The 19,795-nt window shown below is 47.5% G+C and overlaps 1 protein-coding gene and 1 long non-coding RNA gene across 2 annotated transcripts in view; both read left to right on the top strand.

The window, feature by feature from the left end:
• LOC124025738 (exocyst complex component 6-like) overlaps positions 1–16,252 on the top strand; it is a 53,529-nt gene extending 37,277 nt beyond the window's left edge. Inside the window, exons 5-6 of the mRNA XM_046339072.1 lie at positions 7,159–7,271; positions 15,227–16,252. Coding sequence (XP_046195028.1) covers positions 7,159–7,271; positions 15,227–15,359 — 246 coding nt within the window. The 3' untranslated portion in view covers positions 15,360–16,252. The remainder of the gene's footprint in view (positions 1–7,158; positions 7,272–15,226) is intronic.
• Positions 16,253–17,979: 1,727 nt separating this feature from the next.
• On the top strand, positions 17,980–19,155 carry LOC124025739. Its single transcript, XR_006837216.1, has 2 exons — positions 17,980–18,850; positions 18,894–19,155. It is a non-coding gene; the product is annotated as an uncharacterized LOC124025739 (long non-coding RNA).
• Positions 19,156–19,795: the final 640 nt, after the last annotated feature.

Raw genomic sequence — 19,795 nt, 5'->3', positions numbered from 1 at the left:
ATTGTAGTCAAGCAACATATGACATGTGAATAGGCAACATTTCATTCCGGAGTCGGACTGTATTTTCTCTCCCGTCAGCTCAAATGATGTCCTCCATTGATTTCAAGAAATGTCTGGTCAATATTCCTTTGACGCTTGACATTGCTGCATGGTTCAAAATATGTACAAACTGAGTACGCACTGTTTCTCACACACCACATGCACTCTTTCTCGATGTCTCTCTCTCTCTCCGGGGGATTAGTACCAGGTTTTCCTCAGCTGTGCTCCCTGTGAGGGAAAGTGTTTCCAGGGGATTAGTACCAGGTTTTCCTCAGCTGTGCTCCCTGTGAGGGAAAGTGTTTCCAGGGGATTAGTACCAGGTTTTCCTCAGCTGTGCTCCCTGTGAGGGAAAGTGTTTCCAGGGGATTAGTACCAGGTTTTCCTCAGCTGTGCTCCCTGTGGGGGAAAGTGTTTCCAGGGGATTAGTACCAGGTTTTCCTCAGCTGTGCTCCCTGTGAGGGAAAGTGTTTCCAGGGGATTAGTACCAGGTTTTCCTCAGCTGTGCTCCCTGTGGGAGAAAGTGTTTCAGGGATTAGTACCAGGTTTTCCTCAACTGTGCTCCCTGTGGGGAAAGTGTTTCCAGGGGATTAGTACCAGGTTTTCCTCAGCTGTGCTCCCTGTGGGGGAAAGTGTTTCCAGGGGATTAGTACCAGGTTTTCCTCAGCTGTGCTCCCTGTGGGGGAAAGTGTTTCCAGGGGATTAGTACCAGGTTTTCCTCAGCTGTGCTCCCTGTGGGGAAAGTGTTTCCAGGGGATTAGTACCAGGTTTTCCTCAGCTGTGCTCCCTGTGGGGAAAGTGTTTCCAGGCGATTAGTACCAGGTTTTTCTCAGCTGTGCTCCCTGTGGGGGAAGTGTTTCCAGGGGATTGGTACCAGGTTTTCCTCAGCTGTGCTCCCTGTGGGGAAAGTGTTTCCAGGGGATTAGTACCAGGTTGAATAACTCGTGGCTGGCTGAGAGTCAGAGCAGAGAACACTCTCCAGACAGTCATACACTAACATAACTCCAGACAGCCTCAGCAGGTACCGACCTGATATACTGGGGCTTCAGGACAGCAGAACAGCAGGTACAGACCTGAGGACATACAGGACAGCAGAACAGCAGGTACAGACCTGAGGACATACTGGGGCTTCATGACAGCAGAACAGCAGGTACAGACCTGAGGACATACTGGGGCTTCAGGACAGCAGAACAGCAGGTACAGACCTGAGGACATACTGGGGCTTCAGGACAGCAGAACAGCAGGTACCGACCTGAGGACATACTGGGGCTTCAGGACAGCAGAACAGCAGGTACAGACCTGAGGACATACTGGGGCTTCAGGACAGCAGAACAGCAGGTACAGACCTGAGGACATACTGGGGCTTCAGGACAGCAGAACAGCAGGTACAGACCTGAGGACATACTGGGGCTTCAGAACAGCAGGTACAGACCTGAGGACATACTGGGGCTTCAGGACAGCAGAACAGCAGGTACAGACCTGAGGACATACTGGGGCTTCAGGACAGTAGGTACAGACCTGAGGACATACTGGGGCTTCAGGACAGCAGGTACAGACCTGAGGACATACTGGGGCTTCAGGACAGCAGAACAGCAGGTACAGACCTGAGACATACTGGGGCTTCAGGACAGGTACAGACCTGAGGACATACTGGGGCTTCAGGGCACACAGCAGGTACAGACCTGAGGACATACTGGGGCTTCAGGGGACAGCTTACAGACCTGAGGACATACTGGGGCTTCAGGTACAGACAGCAGGTACAGACCTGAGGACATACTGGGGCTTCAGGACAGACCTGAGGACATACTGGGGCTTCAGGACAGCAGAACAGCAGGTACAGACCTGAGGACATACTGGGGCTTCAGGACAGTAGGTACAGACCTGAGGACATACTGGGGCTTCAGGACAGACAGGTACAGACCTGAGGACATACTGGGGGGACTTACAGACCTGAGGACTTGGGCTTCAGGACAGGCAGGTACAGACCTGAGGACATACTGGGGCTTCAGGACAGCAGGTACAGACCTGAGGACATACTGGGGCTTCAGGACAGCAGGTACAGACCTGAGGACATACTGGGGCTTCCAGTAGGTACAGACCTGATGACATACTGGGGCTTTCAGGAGAAGAGGACAGCAGGTACAGACCTGAGGACATGCTGGGGCTTCAGAACAGCAGGTACAGACCTGAGGACATGCTGGGGCTTCAGGACAGCAGCCTTGCTTTTTTTGTCAGCAGTCACGAGAGACCTAAGCAGTTCGCATATGAAAAGACACCAAAACAGACATGCAGCTAACTGAGATCCTTCCATTCTACCCTGCTGATTGGGTCAGGGAGGGGAGAAGAGAACTGGGGATCAGTTTGGGATCCTTCCATTCTACCCTGCTGATTGGGTCAGGGAGGGGAGAAGAGAACTGGGGATCAGTTTGGGATCCTTCCATTCTACCCTGCTGATTGGGTCAGGGAGGGGAGAAGAGAACTGGGGATCAGTTTGGGATCCTTCCATTCTACCCTGCTGATTGGGTCAGGGAGGGGAGAAGAGAACTGGGGATTAGTTTGGGATCCTTCCATTCTACTCTGATGAGAGCAGGAGTGGTCCATTCTACTCTGATGGAGCAGAACAGGAGTGGTCCATTCTACTCTGATGGAGCAGAACAGGAGTGGTCCATTCTACTCTGATGGAGCAGAACAGGAGTGGTCCATTCTACTCTGATAGAGCAGAACAGGAGGGGTCCATTCTACTCTGATGGAGCAGAACAGGAGTGGTCCATTCTACTCTGATGGGAACAGGAGTGGTCCATTCTACTCTGATGGAGCAGAACAGGAGGGGTCCATTCTACTCTGATGGAGCAGAACAGGAGGGGTCCATTCTACTCTGATGGAGCAGAACAGGAGTGGTCCATTCTACTCTGATGGAACAGCAGTCCATTCTACTCTGATGGGAACAGGAGGGTCCATTCTACTCTGATGGGAACAGGAGTGGTCCATTCTACTCTGATGGAACAGAACAGGAGTGGTCCATTCTACTCTGATGGAGCAGAACAGGAGTGGTCCATTCTACTCTGATGGGAGCAGAACAGGAGTGGTCCATTCTACTCTGATGGAGCAGAACAGGAGTGGTCCATTCTACTCTGATGGAGCAGAACAGGAGTGGTCCATTCTACTCTGATGGAGCAGAACAGGAGTGGTCCATTCTACTCTGATGGGAACAGAACAGGAGTGGTCCATTCTACTCTGATGGAGCAGAACAGGAGGTGGTCCATTCTACTCTGATGGAGCAGAACAGGAGTGGTCCATTCTACTCTGATGGGAACAGAACAGGAGTGGTCCATTCTACTCTGATGGGAACAGGAGGGGTCCATTCTACTCTGATGGGAACAGGAGTGGTCCATTCTACTCTGATGGAGCAGAACAGGAGGGGTCCATTCTACTCTGATGGGAACAGGAGGGGTCCATTCTACTCTGATGGGAACAGGAGGGGTCCATTCTACTCTGATGGGAACAGGAGGGGTCCATTCTACTCTGATGGGAACAGAACAGGAGGGTCCATTCTACTCTGATGGGAACAGAACAGGAGTGGTCCATTCTACTCTGATGGGCAGAACAGGAGTGGTCCATTCTACTCTGATGGAGCAGAACAGGAGTGGTCCATTCTACTCTGATGGAGCAGAACAGGAGGGGTCCATTCTACTCTGATGAGAACAGAACAGGAGGGGTCCATTCTACTCTGATGGAGCAGAACAGGAGTGGTCCATTCTACTCTGATGGGAACAGAACAGGAGTGGTCCATTCTACTCTGATGGGAACAGGAGGGGTCCATTCTACTCTGATAGAGCAGAACAGGAGTGGTCCATTCTACTCTGATAGAGCAGAACAGGAGGGTCCATTCTACTCTGATGGGGAACAGGGGGGTCCATTCTACTCTGATGGGAACAGAACAGGAGGGTCCATTCTACTCTGATGGGAACAGGAGGGTCCAACTCTGATGGGAACAGAACAGGAGTGGTCCATTCTACTCTGATGGGAACAGGAGTGGTCCATTCTACTCTGATGAGAACAGAACAGGAGTGGTCCATTCTACTCTGATGGAGCAGAACAGGAGGGGTCCATTCTACTCTGATAGAGCAGAACAGGAGTGGTCCATTCTACTCTGATGGAGCAGAACAGGAGTGGTCCATTCTACTCTGATGGAGCAGAACAGGAGGGTCCATTCTACTCTGATGGCAGAACAGGAGTGGTCCATTCTACTCTGATGGGAACAGGAGGTGGTCCATTCTACTCTGATGGGAACAGAACAGGAGTGGTCCATTCTACTCTGATGGAGCAGAACAGGAGTGGTCCATTCTACTCTGATGAGCAGAACAGGAGTGGTCCATTCTACTCTGATGGGAACAGGAGGGGTCCATTCTACTCTGATGAGAACAGAACAGGAGTGGTCCATTCTACTCTGATGGGCAGAACAGGAGTGGTCCATTCTACTCTGATGGAGCAGAACAGGAGGGTCCATTCTACTCTGATGGGAACAGGAGGGTCCATTCTACTCTGATGGGAACAGGACAGGAGTGGTCCATTCTACTCTGATGGAACAGAACAGGAGTGGTCCATTCTACTCTGATGGGAACAGACAGGAGGGTCCATTCTACTCTGATGGGGCAGAACAGGAGGGGTCCATTCTACTCTGATGGAGCAGAACAGGAGGGGTCCATTCTACTCTGATGAACAGAACAGGAGGGTCCATTCTACTCTGATGGGAACAGAACAGGAGTGGTCCATTCTACTCTGATGGAGCAGAACAGGAGTGGTCCATTCTACTCTGATGGAGCAGAACAGGAGGGGTCCATTCTACTCTGATGGGAACAGGAGGGGTCCATTCTACTCTGATGGGAACAGGAGGGGTCCATTCTACTCTGATGGAGCAGAACAGGAGTGGTCCATTCTACTCTGATGGAGCAGAACAGGAGGGGTCCATTCTACTCTGATGGGAACAGGAGTGGTCCATTCTACTCTGATGGGCAGAACAGGAGGGGTCCATTCTACTCTGATGAACAGAACAGGAGGGGTCCATTCTACTCTGATGGAGCAGAACAGGAGGGGTCCATTCTACTCTGATGGGAACAGGAGGGGTCCATTCTACTCTGATGGAGCAGAACAGGAGTGGTCCATTCTACTCTGATAGAGCAGAACAGGAGTGGTCCATTCTACTCTGATGGAGCAGAACAGGAGGGGTCCATTCTACTCTGATGGGAACAGGAGGGGTCCATTCTACTCTGATGGGAACAGGAGGGGTCCATTCTACTCTGATGGGAACAGGAGTGGTCCATTCTACTCTGATGGGAACAGGAGGGGTCCATTCTACTCTGATGGAGCAGAACAGGAGTGGTCCATTCTACTCTGATGGAGCAGAACAGGAGTGGTCCATATCTCTGAATAGCACCTCCCTACCCAGAACCCTCCAATCAGACCCTCCTAGTAGGTGTGAATGGTAGTGGTAAGCCTCTGGCTCTATAGACCCCTTCATAAAGACCACCCAGCAGCTTCCCAGTCCCCTGCCATCAGCATACACGGAGAGGGGCTTTCGGTCTTCACAGCATCAGTCTGTCTCCCAGCTCCTCTTCCTGTGAATGAGAGGTACTGGGTGGTGCAGAAGCCATGAAGTCACTTTATACGGTACTGCCTGACAGGGCTAGTGTTACTGGGGTAACCCCAACCCTAATCTCCTCTGTTAGGTAACGTTTACTTTCTCCTGCTACTCACGTTGTGAAGTGCTGCGGCTCCTAAAAGTGATTCAACGCAGCAGCAGCCATCACACACTCCCTCTAGCCCTTAACTACAAACTGGGGTCTGTTGACTGAGAACACACTCCCTCTAGCCCTTAACTACAAACTGGGGGTCTGTTGACTGAGAACACACTCCCTCTAGCCCTTAACTACAAACTGGGGGTCTGTTGACTGAGAACACACTCCCTCTAGCCCTTAACTACAAACTGGGGGTCTGTTGACTGAGAACACACTCCCTCTAGCCCTTAATGCCCCAGGTCTGTTGACTGAGAACACACTGAGAACACACTCTAGCCCTTAATGCCCCAGGTCTGTTGACTGAGCCCTTAAACAAACACTCCCTCTAGCCCTTAATGCCCCAGGTCTGTTGACTGAGAACACACTCCCTCTAGCCCTTAATGCCCCAGGTCTGTTGACTGAGAACACACTCCCTCTAGCCCTTAATGCCCCAGGTCTGTTGACTGAGAAGTCCCCCAGGTCTGTTGACTGAGAACACACCCTCTAGCCCTTAATGCCCCAGGTCTGTTGACTGAGAACACACTCCCTCTAGCCCTTAATGCCCCAGGTCTGTTGACTGAGAACACACTCCCTCTAGCCCTTAGTCCCCCAGGTCTGTTGACTGAGAACACACTCCCCCTCTAGCCCTTAATGCCCCAGGTCTGTTGACTGAGAACACACTCCCTCTAGCCCTTAATGCCCCAGGTCTGTTGACTGAGAACACACTCCCTCTAGCCCTTAATGCCCCAGGTCTGTTGACTGAGAACACACTCCCTCTAGCCCTTAGTCCCCCAGGTCTGTTGACTGAGAACACACTCCCTTAATCCCCGAGGTCTGTTGACTGAGAACACACTCCCTTAATCCCTGAGGTCTGTTGATTGAGAACACACTCCCTTAGTCCCCCAGGTTGCAAGATCATATCCCCAAGCTGACAAGGTAAAAATCTGTCGTTCTGCCCCTGATATTTATTTAGACCAGAGGAAAGAGTCCCTCCTCATGGCCCTCCAACACCATCTGGTCTCCCATTCAGGGACCGACCAGGACCGACCCTGCTTAGCTTCAGAGGCCAGAGTCCCTCCTACTGTCCCCCCAACATCACTTCCAGCAGCATCTGGTCTCCCGTCCAGGGACCGACCAGGACCGACCCTGCTTAGCTTCAGAGACCAGAGTCCCTCCTACTGTCCCTCCAACACCACTTCCAGCAGCATCTGGTCTCCCATCCAGGGACCGACCAGGACCGACCCTGCTTAGCTTCAGAGGACCGCCAGCAGTGGTATGCAGGGTGATATACTGCTGTCTTGTCCCTCACTAACTCCCAGAATATTGTCCTCTCTGTGTGTTGATTCAGCTGCTGGACCTGTTCATGGTGTGGGACTGGTCTACGTACCTGGCTGACTACGGACAGCCCACCTCCAAGTACCTTCGGGTCAACCCCTCCACTGCACTAGCACTTTTGGAAAAGTGAGTACTGCCGATTCTACTGTCTCTACTCAATGTGGTCAGTTTGTAGTTCTACTGTCTCAATGTGGTCAGTTTGTAGTTCTACTGTCTCTACTCAATGTGGTCAGTTTGTAGTTCTACTGTCTCAATGTGGTCAGTTTGTAGTTCTACTGTCTCTACTCAATGTGGTCAGTTTGTAGTTCTACTGTCTCTACTCAATGTTTAGTCAGTTTGTAGTTCTACTGTCTCTACTCAATGTGGTCAGTTTGTAGTTCTACTGTCTCAATGTGGTCAGTTTGTAGTTCTACTGTCTCTACTCAATGTGGTCATTTTGTAGTTCTACTGTCTCTACTCAATGTGTAGTCAGTTTGTAGTTCTACTGTCTCAATGTGTAGTCAGTTTGTAGTTCTACTGTCTCTACTCAATGTAGTCAGTGTGTAGTTCTACTGTCTCAATGTGTAGTCAGTTTGTAGTTCTACTGTCTCAATGTGTAGTCAGTGTGTAGTTCTACTGTCTCAATGTGTAGTCAGTTTGTAGTTCTACTGTCTCAATGTGTAGTCAGTTTGTAGTTCTACTGTCTCAGTGTGTAGTCAGTGTGTAGTTCTACTGTCTCTACTCAATGTGTAGTCAGTTTGTAGTTCTACTGTCTCTACTCAATGTGTAGTCAGTGTGTAGTTCTACTGTCTCAATGTGTAGTCAGTTTGTAGTTCTACTGTCTCTACTCAATGTAGTCAGTGTGTAGTTCTACTGTCTCAATGTGTAGTCAGTTTGTAGTTCTACTGTCTCAATGTGTAGTCAGTGTGTAGTTCTACTGTCTCAATGTGTAGTCAGTGTGTAGTTCTACTGTCTCAATGTGTAGTCAGTTTGTAGTTCTACTGTCTCAGTGTGTAGTCAGTGTGTAGTTCTACTGTCTCTACTCAATGTGTAGTCAGTGTGTAGTTCTACTGTCTCAATGTGTAGTCAGTTTGTAGTTCTACTGTCTCAATGTGTAGTCAGTGTGTAGTTCTACTGTCTCTACTCAATGTGTAGTCAGTTTGTAGTTCTACTGTCTCTACTCAATGTGTAGTCAGTGTGTAGTTCTACTGTCTCAATGTGTAGTCAGTTTGTAGTTCTACTGTCTCTACTCAATGTAGTCAGTGTGTAGTTCTACTGTCTCAATGTGTAGTCAGTTTGTAGTTCTACTGTCTCAATGTGGTCAGTTTGTAGTTCTACTGTCTCAATGTGTAGTCAGTGTGTAGTTCTACTGTCTCAATGTGTAGTCAGTTTGTAGTTCTACTGTCTCAATGTGTAGTCAGTGTGTAGTTCTACTGTCTCTACTCAATGTGTAGTCAGTTTGTAGTTCTACTGTCTCAAGTGTGTAGTCAGTTTGTAGTTCTACTGTCTCTCTCAATGTAGTCAGTGTGTAGTTCTACTGTCTCAATGTGTAGTCAGTTTGTAGTTCTACTGTCTCAATGTGTAGTCAGTGTGTAGTTCTACTGTCTCAATGTGTAGTCAGTGTGTAGTTCTACTGTCTCAATGTGTAGTCAGTTTGTAGTTCTACTGTCTCAGTGTGTAGTCAGTGTGTAGTTCTACTGTCTCAATGTGTAGTCAGTGTGTAGTTCTACTGTCTCAATGTGTAGTCAGTTTGTAATTCTACTGTCTCAATGTGTAGTCAGTTTGTAGTTCTACTGTCTCAATGTGTAGTCAGTTTGTAGTTCTACTGTCTCTACTCAATGTAGTCAGTGTGTAGTTCTACTGTCTCAATGTGTAGTCATTTTGTAGTTCTACTGTCTCAATGTGTAGTCAGTGTGTAGTTCTACTGTCTCAATGTGTAGTTAGTGTGTAGTTCTACTGTCTCAATGTGTAGTCAGTTTGTAGTTCTACTGTCTCAGTGTGTAGTCAGTGTGTAGTTCTTCAAAGTGAGTCAGTGTGTAGTTCTTATCCTGTCTCTGTCTTGTGTTCAGTCAGTTTGTAGTTCTACTGTCTCAATGTGTAGTCAGTGTGTAGTTCTACTGTCTCAATGTGTAGTCAGTTTGTAGTTCTACTGTCTCAATGTGTAGTCAGTGTGTAGTTCTACTGTCTCAATGTGTAGTCAGTTTGTAGTTCTACTGTCTCAATGTGTAGTCAGTGTGTAGTTCTACTGTCTCAATGTGTAGTCAGTTTGTAGTTCTACTGTCTCAATGTGTAGTCAGTTTGTAGTTCTACTGTCTCAATGTGTAGTCAGTGTGTAGTTCTACTGTCTCAATGTGTAGTCAGTTTGTAGTTCTACTGTCTCAATGTGTAGTCAGTTTGTAGTTCTACTGTCTCAATGTGTAGTCAGTGTGTAGTTCTACTGTCTCTACTCAATGTGTAGTCAGTGTGTAGTTCTACTGTCTCAATGTGTAGTCAGTTTGTAGTTCTACTTTACTCAATGTGTAGTCAGTTTGTAGTTCTACTGACTTCTCAATTGGTGTATTCAGTTTGTAGTTCACTTTACAATAGTGCATCTAAATTTAAAGTCAGTTTGAGTTCTACTTATCCAGATCCTAGGTACTTCAAAGTGGTGCATTCAGGTGTCTCGGAATGACATCCAGTGGAACAGTCAATGTGTAGTCAGTGTGTAGTTCTAAATCTCAATGTGTAGTCAGTGTGTAGTTCTACTGTCTCAATGTGTAGTCAGTGTGTAGTTCTACTGTCTCTACTCAATGTGTAGTCAGTGTGTAGTTCTGTCTGTCTCAATGTGTAGTCAGTGTGTAGTTCTACTGTCTCTCTCAATGTGTAGTCAGTTTGTAGTTCTACTGTCTCAATGTGTAGTCAGTGTGTAGTTCTACTGTCTCAATGTGTAGTCAGTGTGTAGTTCTACTGTCTCAATGTGTAGTCAGTGTGTAGTTCTACTGTCTCAATGTGTAGTCAGTGTGTAGTTCTACTGTCTCAATGTGTAGTCAGTGTGTAGTTCTACTGTCTCAATGTGTAGTCAGTGTGTAGTTCTACTGTCTCAATGTGTAGTCAGTTTGTAGTTCTACTGTCTCAATGTGTAGTCAGTTTGTAGTTCTACTGTCTCAATGTGTAGTCAGTGTGTAGTTCTACTGTCTCAATGTGTAGTCAGTTTGTAGTTCTACTGTCTCAATGTGTAGTCAGTTTGTAGTTCTACTGTCTCAATGTGTAGTCAGTGTGTAGTTCTACTGTCTCAATGTGTAGTCAGTTTGTAGTTCTACTGTCTCAATGTGTAGTCAGTGTGTAGTTCTACTGTCTCAATGTGTAGTCAGTTTGTAGTTCTACTGTCTCAATGTGTAGTCAGTGTGTAGTTCTACTGTCTCAATGTGTAGTCAGTTTGTAGTTCTACTGTCTCAATGTGTAGTCAGTTTGTAGTTCTACTGTCTCAATGTGTAGTCAGTTTGTAGTTCTACTGTCTCTACTCAATGTGTAGTCAGTTTGTAGTTCTACTGTTATTCTCTCAATGTGTAGTCAGTTTGTAGTTCTACTGTCTCAATGTGTAGTCAGTCTGTAGTTCTACTCTAATGTGTAGTTCTATCTGTCTCAATGTGTAGTCACTGTAGTTCTACTGTCTCTATCTCAATGTGTAGTCAGTTTGTAGTTCTACTGTGTCTAGTCAGTTTTGTTCTACTGTCAATGTAGTCAGTTTGTAGTTCTACTGTCTCAATGTGTAGTCAGTTTGTAGTACTGTCAATTTGACTTAGTTTGTTTCTACTCAATGTGTAGTCAGTTTGTAGTTCTACTGTCTCAATGTGTAGTCAGTTTGTAGTTCTACTGTCTCAATGTGTAGTCAGTGGTAGTTCTACTGTCTCAATTCAGTCCGTTTGTAGTTCTACTGTCTCAATGTGTAGTCAGTTTGTAGTTCTACTGTCTCAATGTGTAGTAGTGTGTAGTTCTACTGTCTCAATGTGTAGTCAGTTTGTAGTACTGTCTCAATGTGTAGTCAGTTTGTAGTTCTACTGTCTCAATGTGTAGTCATTTGTAGTTTACTGTCTCAATGTGTAGTCAGTTTGTAGTTCTACTGTCTCAATGTGTATGGGTGTAGTTCTACTGTCTCAATGTGTAGTCAGTTTGTAGTTCTACTGTCTCAATGTGGTCAGTGTGTAGTTCTACTGTCATGTGTACACCTTATTTGTTCTCAATGTGTAGTCATTCAGTGTAGTCAGGGTAGTTCTACTGTCTCAATGTGGTCAGTTTGTTGTTCTATGTTCAATGTGTAGTCAGTTTGTAGTTCTACTGTCTCTACTCAATGTGTAGTCAGTTTGTAGTTTTTATGGGTTATTTAACACCTACTAGGTTAGTCTGTTCTGTAATCTACATATCTTATTCACTACTAGACCTCTTAGTCTGTAGGGTCTATCTAATATTCACTACTAGACCTCTTAGTCTGTATCTGTTATCTACATATTCACTACTAGACCTCTTAGTCTGTATCTGCTATCTACCATATTCACTTTCTTTTTCTCTTGTCTTTGATCTTTGATCCTCACCATGCAGAGTCTACAGGGTCATTAACACCGTATGGGTTAGGGTCATTTTGACCGTATGGGTTAGGGTCATTAACACCGTATGGGTTAGGGTCATTAACACCGTATGGGTTAGGGTCATTAACACCGTATGGGTTAGGGTCATTAACACCGTATGGGTTAGGGTCATTAACACCGTATGGGTTAGGGTCATTAACACCGTATGGGTTAGGGTCATTAACACCGTATGGGTTAGGGTCATTAACACCGTATGGGTTAGGGTCATTAACACCGTATGGGTCAAGGGTCATTAACACCGTATGGGTTAGGGTCATTAACACCGTATGGGTTAAGGGTCATTAATACCGTATGGGTTAGGGTCATTAACACCGTATGGGTTAGGGTCATTAACACCGTATGGGTTAGGGTCATTAACACCGTATGGGTTAGGGTCATTAACACCGTATGGGTTAGGGTCATTAACACCGTATGGGTTAGGGTCATTAACACCGTATGGGTTAGGGTCATTTACACCGTATGGGTTAGGGTCATTAACACCGTATGGGTTAAGGGTCATTTACACCGTATGGGTTAGGGTCATTAACACCGTATGGGTTAGGGTCATTAACACCGTATGGGTTAGGGTCATTAACACCGTATGGGTTAGGGTCATTAACACCGTATGGGTTAGGGTCATTAACACCGTATGGGTTAGGGTCATTAACACCGTATGGGTTAGGGTCATTAACACCGTATGGGTTAGGGTCATTAACACCGTATGGGTTAGGGTCATTAACACCGTATGGGTTAGGGTCATTAACACCGTATGGGTTAGGGTCATTAACACCGTATGGGTTAGGGTCATTTACACCGTATGGGTTAGGGTCATTAACACCGTATGGGTTAGGGTCATTAACACCGTGTGGGTTAGGGTCATTTACACCGTATGGGTTAGGGTCATTAACACCGTATGGGTTAGGGTCATTAACACCGTATGGGTTAGGGTCATTAACACCGTATGGGTTAGGGTCATTAACACCGTATGGGTTAGGGTCATTAACACCGTATGGGTTAGGGTCATTAACACCGTATGGGTTAAGGGTCATTAACACCGTATGGGTTAGGGTCATTAACACCGTATGGGTTAGGGTCATTAACACCGTATGGGTTAGGGTCATTACACCGTATGGGTTAGGGTCATTAACACCGTATGGGTTAGGGTCATTAACACCGTATGGGTTAGGGTCATTAACACCGTATGGGTTAGGGTCATTAACACCGTATGGGTTAGGGTCATTAACACCGTATGGGTTAGGGTCATTAACACCGTATGGGTTAGGGTCATTAACACCGTATGGGTTAGGGTCATTAACACCGTATGGGTTAGGGTCATTAACACCGTATGGGTTAGGGTCATTAACACCGTATGGGTTAGGGTCATTTACACCGTATGGGTTAGGGTCATTAACACCGTATGGGTTAGGGTCATTTACACCGTATGGGTTAGGGTCATTAACACCGTATGGGTTAGGGTCATTAACACCGTATGGGTTAGGGTCATTAACACCGTGTGGGTTAGGGTCATTAACACCGTATGGGTTAGGGTCATTAACACCGTATGGGTTAAGGGTCATTAACACCGTATGGGTTAGGGTCATTAACACCGTATGGGTTAGGGTCATTAACACCGTATGGGTTAGGGTCATTAACACCGTATGGGTTAGGGTCATTTACACCGTATGGGTTAGGGTCATTAACACCGTATGGGTTAGGGTCATTAACACCGTATGGGTTAGGGTCATTAACACCGTATGGGTTAGGGTCATTAACACCGTATGGGTTAGGGTCATTAACACCATGGGTTAGGGTCATTAACACCGTATGGGTTAGGGTCATTAACACCGTATGGGTTAGGGTCATTAACACCGTATGGGTTAGGGTCATTTACACCGTATGGGTTAGGGTCATTAACACCGTATGGGTTAGGGTCATTAACACCGTATGGGTTAGGGTCATTAACACCGTATGGGTTAGGGTCATTAACACCGTATGGGTTAGGGTCATTAACACCGTATGGGTTAGGGTCATTAACACCGTATGGGTTAGGGTCATTAACACCGTATGGGTTAGGGTCATTTACACCGTATGGGTTAGGGTCATTTACACCGAGTGGGTTAAGGGTCATTTACACCGTATGGGTTAGGGTCATTAACACCGTATGGGTTAGGGTCATTAACACCGTATGGGTTAGGGTCATTAACACCGTATGGGTTAGGGTCATTAACACCGTATGGGTTAGGGTCATTAACACCGTATGGGTTAGGGTCATTAACACCGTATGGGTTAGGGTCATTAACACCGTATGGGTTAGGGTCATTAACACCGTATGGGTTAGGGTCATTTACACCGTATGGGTTAGGGTCATTAACACCGTATGGGTTAGGGTCATTAACACCGTATGGGTTAGGGTCATTTACACCGTATGGGTTAGGGTCATTTACACCGAGTGGGTTAAGGGTCATTTACACCGTATGGGTTAGGGTCATTAACACCGTATGGGTTAGGGTCATTAACACCGTATGGGTTAGGGTCATTTACACCGTATGGGTTAGGGTCATTAACACCGTATGGGTTAGGGTCATTAACACCGTATGGGTTAGGGTCATTAACACCGTGGGTTAGGGTCATTAACACCGTATGGGTTAGGGTCATTAACACCGTATGGGTTAGGGTCATTAACACGTATGGGTTAGGGTCATTAACACCGTATGGGTTAGGGTCATTAACACCGTATGGGTTAGGGTCATTAACACCGTATGGGTTAGGGTCATTTACACCGTATGGGTTAGGGTCATTTACACCGTATGGGTTAGGGTCATTTACACCGTATGGGTTAGGGTCATTTACACCGTATGGGTTAGGGTCATTTACACCGTATGGGTTAGGGTCATTAACACCGTATGGGTTAGGGTCATTAACACCGTATGGGTTAGGGTCATTAACACCGTATGGGTTAGGGTCATTAACACCGTATGGGTTAAGGGTCATTTACACCGTATGGGTTCAGGGTCATTTATCAAATCAAATAAGTCTCTATTCTTTAAGTGGGCAATAAGACAAAACCCTGCAGCTCCTCCATCCAACAGTCTGTGGTTTGATGTTTCTCCTGATGTTCCCCCCCCTCCCTCCCTCCCTCCCTCCCTCCCTCCCTCCCCCCCTCCCTCTTCCCCTCTCTTCCTCTCTCTTCCCCCTCCCTCTTCCTCTCTCTTCCTCTCTCTTCCCCTCTCTTCCCCCTCCCTCTCTCTCTTCCCCTCTCTTCCCCCTCCCTCTCTCTCTTCCCCTCTCTTCCTCTCTCTTCCCCCTCCCTCTTCCTCTCTCCCTTCCCCTCTCTTCCCCTCCCTCCCTCCCTTCCTCTCTTCCCCCTCCCTCCCTCTCTTCCCCTCTTTTCTCCCCTCCCTCCCTTCCCCTCTCTTCCCCCCTCTTCCCCCCTCCCTACCACTCTTCCCTCTCGTCCCCTCTTCCCCCCTCCATCTCTCTCTCTCTCTCTCTCTCCTCCAGAATGAAGGACACCAGTAAGAAGAACAACATATTTTCTCAGTTCAGGAAGAATGACCGAGACAAACAGAAGCTGATTGAGACGGTGGTGAAACAGCTGAGGAGCCTGGTCTATGGGATGTCTCAACACTCCTAGAACACACACACAGATGGACACACAGACAGACAGAGACACACACACACAGATGGACACACAGACAGACAGAGACACACACACAGATGGACACACAGACAGAGACACACACACAGACCAACCAGCCATCACCTTTCAGTTTCACCAGATTCCATGCATAGTGTAAATAAAGAGAAGACACACACACAGACACACACACGAGACATCAAGCTAAAACAGTTTCTCTGTCAGGACTGAGAAAAAGAGTGAAATGTTTGAAATGTATTTTTGAAAGCCTCAGAATACTATGTTTTGTATATAGTGAGAGTGCAGTGATTTGTGTCACCACAGTGATGTAAGGAATGTAAAGATGGCATCTCAGATGAAGACTGGACAGGAAACTGATGTTCACTGGGTGAAGTGGCCCAGATAGGGGATTGAGCCATGAAGTATAGGCTCCAATCCCCCGAGCCCTATCCGCCCTGCTCTAAAGTAGTGCACTATATAGGGAATAGGGCCCTGGTCTAAAGTAGTGCACTATATAGGGAATAGGGCCCTGGTCTAAAGTAGTGCCCTATATAGGGAATAGGGCCCTGTTCTAAAGTAGTGCACTATATAGGGAATAGGGCCCTGTTCTAAAGTAGTGCACTATATAGGGAATAGGGCCCTGTTCTAAAGTAGTGCCCTATATAGGGAATAGGGTGTGATTTGGGACACGTCCTGGAAGATCTCTACATCGCTCCATAATGCAGTACTGGGTGGAGTTAGTTTCTACTGTAAATATATTGGAGAATATTTAACACTACAGAGAATCACGCTGGTTGGGTCACAAATGTCCTCCTATTTCCACAGGGCTCTGGTCAATGGCAGGGATTCACTCTCTCCCTGTCTCTGTCAGTCATTCAGCTCTCTCCCTGTCTCTGCCTCACTCTCCCTGTCTCTGGCAGGGATTCACTCTCTCCCTGTCTCTGGCAGGGATTCACTCTCTCCCTGTCTCTGGCAGGGATTCACTCTCTCCCTGTCTCTGGCAGGGATTCACTCTCTCCCTGTCTCTGGCAGGGATTCACTCTCTCCCTGTCTCTTCCTGTCTCTGGCAGGGATTCACTCTCTTCCTGTCTCTGGCAGGGATTCACTCTCTCCCTGTCTCTGGCAGGGATTCACTCTCTCCCTGTCTCTGGCAGGGATTCACTCTCTCCCTGTCTCTGGCAGGGATTCACTCTCTGCCTGTCTCTGGCAGGGATTCACTCTCTCCCTGTCTCTGGCAGGGATTCACTCTCTCCCTGTCTCTTCCTGTCTCTGGCAGGGATTCACTCTCTCCCTGTCTCTGGCAGGGATTCACTCTCTCCCTGTCTCTGGCAGGGATTCACTCTCTCCCTGTCTCTGGCAGGGATTCACTCTCTCCCTGTCTCTGGCAGGGATTCACTCTCTCCCTGTCTCTGGCAGGGATTCACTCTCTCCCTGTCTCTGGCAGGGATTCACTCTCTCCCTGTCTCTGGCAGTCATTCAGCTCTCTCCCTGTCTCTCCCTGTCTCTGTCAGTCATTCAGCTCTCCCTGTCTCTCCCTGTCTCTCCCTGTCATTCAGCTCTCTCCCTGTCTCTCCCTGTCTCTGTCAGTCATTCAGCTCTCTCTCTGTCTCTCCCTGTCTCTGCCAGTCATTCAGCTCTCTCCCTGTCTCTGCCAGGCATTCAGCTCTCTCCCTGTCTCTGCCAGGGATTCACTCTCTCCCTGTCTCTGCCAGTCATTCAGCTCTCTCCCTGTCTCTCCCTGTCTCTGTCAGTCATTCAGCTCTCTCCCTGTCTCTCCCTGTCATTCAGCTCTCTCCCTGTCTCTCCCTGTCTCTGTCAGTCATTCAGCTCTCTCCCTGTCTCTCCCTGTCTCTGCCAGTCATTCAGCTCTCTCCCTGTCTCTGTCAGTCATTCAGCTCTCTCCCTGTCTCTCCCTGTCTCTGCCAGTCATTCAGCTCTCTCCCTGTCTCTCCCATTCAGCTCTCTCCCTGTCTCTCCCTGTCTCTGTCAGTCATTCAGCTCTCTCCCTGTCTCTCCCTGTCTCTGTCAGTCATTCAGCTCTCTCCCTGTCTCTGTCAGTCATTCAGCTCTCTCCCTGTCTCTCCCTGTCTCTGCCAGTCATTCAGCTCTCTCCCTGTCTCTCCCTGTCTCTGCCAGTCATTCAGCTCTCTCCCTGTCTCTGTCAGTCATTCAGCTCTCTCCCTGTCTCTCCCTGTCTCTGCCAGTCATTCAGCTCTCTCTCTGTCTCTCCCTGTCTCTGCCAGTCATTCAGCTCTCTCCCTGTCTCTCCCTGTCTCTGTCAGTCATTCAGCTCTCTCCCTGTCTCTCCCTGTCTCTGCCAGTCATTCAGCTCTCTCCCTGTCTCTGCCAGGCATTCAGCTCTCTCCCTGTCTCTGCCAGGGATTCACTCTCTCCCTGTCTCTGCCAGTCATTCAGCTCTCTCCCTGTCTCTGCCAGGGATTCACTCTCTCCCTGTCTCTGCCAGGCATTCAGCTCTCTCCCTGTCTCTCCCTGTCTCTGCCAGTCATTCAGCTCTCTCCCTGTCTCTCCCTGTCTCTGTCAGTCATTCAGCTCTCTCCCTGTCTCTGTCAGTCATTCAGCTCTCTCTCTGTCTCTCCCTGTCTCTGCCAGTCATTCAGCTCTCTCTCTGTCTCTCCCTGTCTCTGCCAGGCATTCAGCTCTCTCCCTGTCTCTCCCTGTCTCTGTCAGTCATTCATCTCTCTCCCTGTCTCTGTCAGGCATTCAGCTTTCTCCCTGTCTCTCAAAATGACCTGCATGAACATGGTTCCGTTGTTTAAACCCAGTACAGGACAAGAGAGCTTTGTTAATTTACACTCAAAATATTATCTTTTGACAAGAAAGACACTCATAATCATGTTTTTTATTAGCTAAATCAATTTCTTGCATCCCAAATTCTAGTTGTTTTTGTTCCTCAGGTTAAATGAAAGCTTTTGGTTTTCAAATGCTTTAGATTCTACCGCTAAGACATTTCAAACAGCAATAATGATCTCATCCACCTGCAGGTTCTGCTTAAAGAACGACTTCTGTCTCACATCTGAAATCACATTTCATAGTTGGAGTTAAGGTTTTTAATCTGCTTTTTAACAGGCATTTTGCTCTGAATAGCTATTATTTCAGTTATCATTTTTGTTATTTTAATAGTTGCTTGTAAATGTCCTTGTACATACTGCATATTTTGTAAAGAAAGTAAGAATGCGGTTTAATTCTGTTACGAATAAAAGGAGTTTGTTGTTCTGAGATGCATCTCTTAAATCTAAAATATGTACAAATTTAATTAGTCTTTCAAATGAATTCAATTATAACTGCTATTAGTCAATACATCACCTGGTGAGAAATGTGATTTTTCTCCATTTTTGTTTTTGTTTCTAGTGTCAGAGTCAAAACAGAAATCCCTATTGAATAACCCGCTCAGCATTCCAAAGGGAAATGAACTGAGTGTTGGTAAGGTTGGAGGGCCGGGAAAGGGAAATGAACTGAGTGTTGGTAAGGTTGGAGGGCCGGGAAAGGGAAAATGAACTGAGTGTTGGTAAGGATGGAGGGCCGGGAAAGGGAAATGAACTGAGTGTTGGTAAGGATGGAGGGCGGGAAAGGGAAATGAACTGAGTGTTGGTAAGGATGGAGGGCCGGGAAAGGGAAATGAACTGAGTGTTGGTAAGGATGGAGGGCCGGGAAAGGGAAATGAACTGAGTGTTGGTAAGGATGGAGGGGCGTGGCAGGAAAGAGAATACGCCCCCCTCTAACACAATTCTATTTGTTTTTATTTGTGTGAAGTAATAAAAATGTGTTGACTCAATCAGACGCAGACTGGTGTGTGTATATATATTAATATATCACGGCATTTTAAATTATAAGTCTTGACAGAAATGGTTGTGTTGTTGACATCACATGAAGTTGATAACATGAGATATTACTGATTTACGTCTTGTCTTTAAGGGAAGCTAGTAGCTATCTTATTTCTGTGAAACGAAAAAGCCGGGCCTAGAGGAGGAGGGCGCGATCACTGAAGATGGGAGGGATAACACCCTGTCCTCCGCCCAGCCAGGCAGACGAACGTACGCAGTCCTAGATCACTGGAGATGGGAGGGATAACACCGTCCTCCGCCCAGCCAGGCAGACGAACGTACGCAGTCCTAGATCACTGGAGATGGGAGGGATAACACCGTCCTCCGCCCAGCCAGGCAGACGAACGTACGCAGTCCTAGATCACTGGAGATGGGAGGGATAACACCGTCCTCCGCCCAGCCAGGCAGACGAACGTACGCAGTCCTAGATCACTGGAGATGGGAGGGATAACACCGTCCTCCGCCCAGCCAGGCAGACGAACGTACGCAGTCCTAGATCACTGGAGATGGGAGGGATAACACCGTCCTCCGCCCAGCCAGGCAGACGAACGTACGCAGTCCTAGATCACTGGAGATGGGAGGGATAACACC

The sequence above is a fragment of the Oncorhynchus gorbuscha genome, unplaced genomic scaffold (assembly GCF_021184085.1).
Source record: "Oncorhynchus gorbuscha isolate QuinsamMale2020 ecotype Even-year unplaced genomic scaffold, OgorEven_v1.0 Un_scaffold_2397, whole genome shotgun sequence".
Taxonomy (NCBI): Eukaryota; Metazoa; Chordata; class Actinopteri; order Salmoniformes; family Salmonidae; genus Oncorhynchus; species Oncorhynchus gorbuscha.
This window is presented reverse-complemented; position numbering and strand designations above follow the sequence as displayed.